At 39.5% G+C, this 4,428-nt stretch overlaps 1 protein-coding gene across 1 annotated transcript in view; it reads right to left on the bottom strand.

Moving 5' to 3' along the window:
* Positions 1-4,428, bottom strand: part of RAB11FIP4 (RAB11 family interacting protein 4) — a 21,151-nt gene that overhangs the window by 10,826 nt on the left and 5,897 nt on the right. Inside the window, exons 3-7 of the mRNA XM_035891629.1 lie at positions 2,987-3,022; positions 1,950-2,049; positions 1,439-1,542; positions 752-892; positions 126-207 (exon numbers count right to left, since the gene is read on the bottom strand). Coding sequence (XP_035747522.1) covers positions 126-207; positions 752-892; positions 1,439-1,542; positions 1,950-2,049; positions 2,987-3,022 — 463 coding nt within the window. The remainder of the gene's footprint in view (positions 1-125; positions 208-751; positions 893-1,438; positions 1,543-1,949; positions 2,050-2,986; positions 3,023-4,428) is intronic.

Below are 4,428 nucleotides of genomic sequence, written 5' to 3'. Positions count from 1 at the left end.
AAATTCCATCAATATTCTTGTTTAGGGAAGGAAAGTTAAAAAAGCTGGGCCGATCACCATATGAGTTTGCTCTTACACAAATCAAGCCGCTGTTAAATTGCTCAGGCATTCAGGATTTTTGTTACCTCATCTAATCTCTCCGTTTGTGATTTCAGTCGTGTGACAGTGCTTTTCAGCTCACCATTTTCTTCCTCCAGTTGCTGAACCCTGTGTCAATAACAAAAATATTAACAGCAAATGCCTCTTCAGGAATGCAGACATGCAAAACGGCACGCTCTAAAAAGCTGTTTCACTTGCACTTGATAGAAAGACCAAACAAACAAAAATCTTCTATCGTAGCATTTTTTTCTCATGAGCTATTGGGTGCTTTTTGTTTGTTTGTTTTTAGGGCCAAAAATGCTACGGTGACCCTCAGATTCTTACACTCCTAACAGGTACCTAAAAAGAATTAAGTAGGAAGAAACAAATGCAGGCACAATTGTTTGCTACAGCTGGTCACAATTCCCTCCTTGAATCCATGCCAAATGTCCAGCTAAGCTGTCTACACGGGCCATGTGGATTAAAGCATTAATGTAAACCATCCTCCAAGCTTTTGGGCATTAGACATGCAACTGCACAGCTACTCTATAGAACTGCTAACCTGTAACCATCTGTGCACTGTCTGGTTGTGAACAGCCTATGTTTACATGCAAAATAAAGATGAAGAAAAGAAGAACTTGTACGCTGTTCTGGGTGGCACCATGCTTATTACCTTGTATTTAGCAGTTCAATTTCGGTGCCTTTCTCTTTTTCATATTTGCTGTATGCTTCTCTGTGTCTCTTCATCTCATCTTCCAGGGTCTGTTCTGCTGATGTTTCTTGGTCTTTCAATAGTTCTTCTAGCTCATGAACTCTAAGAAAACCAGATCTCATTTCAGTAACAGCTTCACAAGTACTTTAAAAAAACCCCAAAACTGTGCAACTTCATTGCTTCCTCCTCATTCCTTTATTTCATTCTACTTCACCATCCCTCTTGGCATTTAACCTATCCCAGTATCTCTCTTGGTATTTAGTCTTCCCAATAAGCACAGAATTAAGTAGTATCACTTCACCTATTATTCTTTCATTCTCAGTCTCAAGAAGTTGGGACTACGACCCAGCCTCCTGCTCTTGTTCCATACAAGAAAAAAATCCAGTGATAACCTTTCTTACAATGGAAGAGCTTGCTCTATACAAATGAGTAACATCTCTGTACTAAGAAACTTAGAAGGCCTCTGCTTGCTGCAAATTCAGCAAGGCAGCCCTATTCCACTTGGACTTCTCAGATGAAGACTTTTGTCTGTCAGCATTAAGGCAGAAGACTTGGTCATATTTTAGAAGTAGAGATGTTCCTTCCCTCTTAAGTTTGTTCTAGCTCTGCTCTGACATGATAAAGAGAACTAGCTCCGTGCTTTATTACCTGTGAACTAGCTGTGTGTTCTCTTGTTTCAGTTTGCTCTTCAGGTCACCATTTGTCAGGCTATCATTCTCCAGTTCTGTCACCTTTTTTTCTAGGTACATTACCTGGAAGTGGAAGAGAACTGAGAGTTTGAATCTCTCTTCCGAAACCCCTTCACTCTTTCTAATGATTATTTAGCTATGCTAACCTTTTGAAAGGGGGCATACCTCCCTGCAATGCCAGCAGCAAAATTAAGCTCTGAAATTCTGAGTTCCCCAGACGCTGCATCTTCCTTGAAGGTGATCAATGCAAATACACAGCAAAGAAGCACTAATACAATGCCTAGATCTGTACTTGCACAGTTCTTGCATTTTTGTGAAGCAAAGTCATAATATTAATGGAATATCAGAGACATTTTGAATGAGCTACTTCAGATCACTGGTAACTGTGAGCAAGAGAGGTTCATCAATTGATGCATGTCTCCAGCAGGATTTTGTTGGGTACACTAATTGCAATGCACACAGCTTCTCACCTTTTCAGTTATATCATTATCACAGGAGTCTATACTGTCTCTGAACAGGTCTTCTGTGCTGCCATTACTGCTGCTGAAGTTACTGTTGTGGAAGAGTTGTCTGAAAGATCAGAAGGATAATATTTTGCTTGATGAGGATGGAGGAAAAAGAGTCTGGCTACTGTCTTATAGCCTGGCTTTACACTTTTGAGCATCCAACGCTAAAATCTGTGCAATCATTTCAGTGACAATCACAACTATTTAAGCACAAGTCTTACAAGAGACTGATGCTAAATGAAATCATACTGAGCACAGTCAATGGCATTAGTTCTACGGTGCTAGTTCTTTGTCACTTTTGATAGGATCTGCCACCAGCATTAACATAGTTTAAAAACTACTTAGTCTTACTCACAGTACGTACAGAGTTGTATTTGCTTTACTAGAAATTTAAAATAAAGCCACCACTGCGCACTGATTAGTACAGCTAATCTAGAAAGTTTCATCCAGTAAGACCTTCTTTAAAAAACAGGGGAAAAAAAAAAAAAAGAAATCTCAAGCAGTTCCTACCAGAATATTTAACACTGGAGATTATCTAAAATATTCTTGAAACTTATAGCCCTCCCCAGCCCAGGGCTGGTTCATTCAGTCAAAGGAAGGTCACAATTCTGTATGTTCATTTTTTTAAAGGGATGCTCTTGTTTTCCTTTGCATTTCAGTGGCAACAACAACAAAAAGGCCCACATTATGAGGGTGAAAGAAGCAAGAGCGGGACCAATGGAATAGCAGCATAAAAGAAGAAAGTTGGCAGACAAGGAAGCAACTATCTATGCTTCTTAACAGAGCTCTTTGCAGTATAGGGGCCTGCTCCAAGACTAGCAGTGGCTTCTATATTCTATTATATCCCGATCCAAATACAGGCTACCTCCCTTGAAAACTTGTCTTGGCACTTTTTTTTTTTGTTTTCCTAAACTTATTCCTCCGCTCTCTTCACACCCCCACTTATGGAATTGTTACAGCTGATTCCACATGTATTAATAAAAAAAGTTGAAGATTCTTACCTTCCAAAAGCTGTACTTGATATTTTCCTGTTAGGGCTACATGGATACAGAAGGAATAATAAGGGAATTAAACACTCATTTGATCAGTGATGGATTCAATCTTAATTTAAAATCCAGCTGAATTGTACAATGAAACGTAATATTGACTTTTTTAGTGACGTAAAAAAAAATGATTCTGTGAACAATATTCTTACACAACTTAATATAAAGCTGCTGTTACCAACAATGTGAAGATGAGTGAAGCTACAAATTACCATGAACATTAATAAATCTATTTGTAAATACTGTTATATTTAGCAGAGATTTGTCAGCATAAATCAGAGTGAAACTAACATTAGAAACACCACAAAGGGACACTGAGTTAGTGATGGACATTTATTCCAGATTCCCAGTTTTTAGATGATTTTATGAACAGCTAAGTTTATCCTTCCCCATAACGTTTCCCAGTTCAGCACAGGAACGGAGATGCTTTCCATTTTTGCAGTTCCCTTTTACAGCCAGAGACTAGTATTATCTAAATGAAGGACCAGACTCCAGACAACAGCACTGGAACCAAATAAAAATATCCAGCTGTACCTCTCAATAAGAGGATGTCGCATCTCTGTGTGCACACAGACACACAGCTCTTTGTCAGAGCATCGCTCTCTTTCAGCCAGGTGTATACAGCCTCACTCATAAAATTACCAAAGCCCTAGCTGGTCATGGTCTGCGTGTTAGCAGACTCCTTGCTAGGGCAGGAACATTGTTCATACCAAGTACTATGCCGCTACGTCATCAAGAGAAGAATCAATGCAGTGCACTCTGTGCCAAGGATTATGCAGGCAGGCAGGATTTACATTCAGTTTCTAGGGGGAGCTAGAAGCCCACCAAATAATTTCCTTCAAAAAACCTAGATGATTGTTGGAAGCACTGGATTCTTTCCAAGTGCTCAGCACAGCTTAGAAGTGGATGAAGTGGCAGAGATGGAAATGTAAGGAAAAAGCTGAAATTGCAGAGAACCCCAAAAATAACTTCTGCCATAGGATTCATCCTTTTTCCAAGTTCCCCTGAGGATGAAAAAAATCCCAGAGGAATGAAGTACCTCTGCTGACCAATAGCTTTAGGAGAGGTGTATGTAAGGTTACATGCATTAGCTAAGGATCTGCCAGATCACTCCTTCCCACCTGGAGAAAACAGTAGCTAACTGTAGATCTGCACTAAGCAGCACAGCAGATCCTACTTGCTGGGAAAAATTCCTGGAAATACCACTCTCACTCCGCAATCAAAGAACTCTTGGTTAAAATATTTCAGTTTATTAATGCCGTCTGCACCTTAAGTCAGAAAAATACTTACTAGCTAATGAAGAACAGCATTTTGGTTCAGGCTAGATGTCAAGGTCTGAATTTCTTGCACATATGTTGCTCTTACAAAACAGTAAGAAAGACAGAATGGGATACAGGGAA

Source organism: Egretta garzetta, unplaced genomic scaffold, assembly GCF_000687185.1.
Source record: "Egretta garzetta isolate BGI_Z169 unplaced genomic scaffold, ASM68718v1 scaffold213, whole genome shotgun sequence".
Classification (NCBI taxonomy): Eukaryota; Metazoa; Chordata; class Aves; order Pelecaniformes; family Ardeidae; genus Egretta; species Egretta garzetta.
This window is presented reverse-complemented; position numbering and strand designations above follow the sequence as displayed.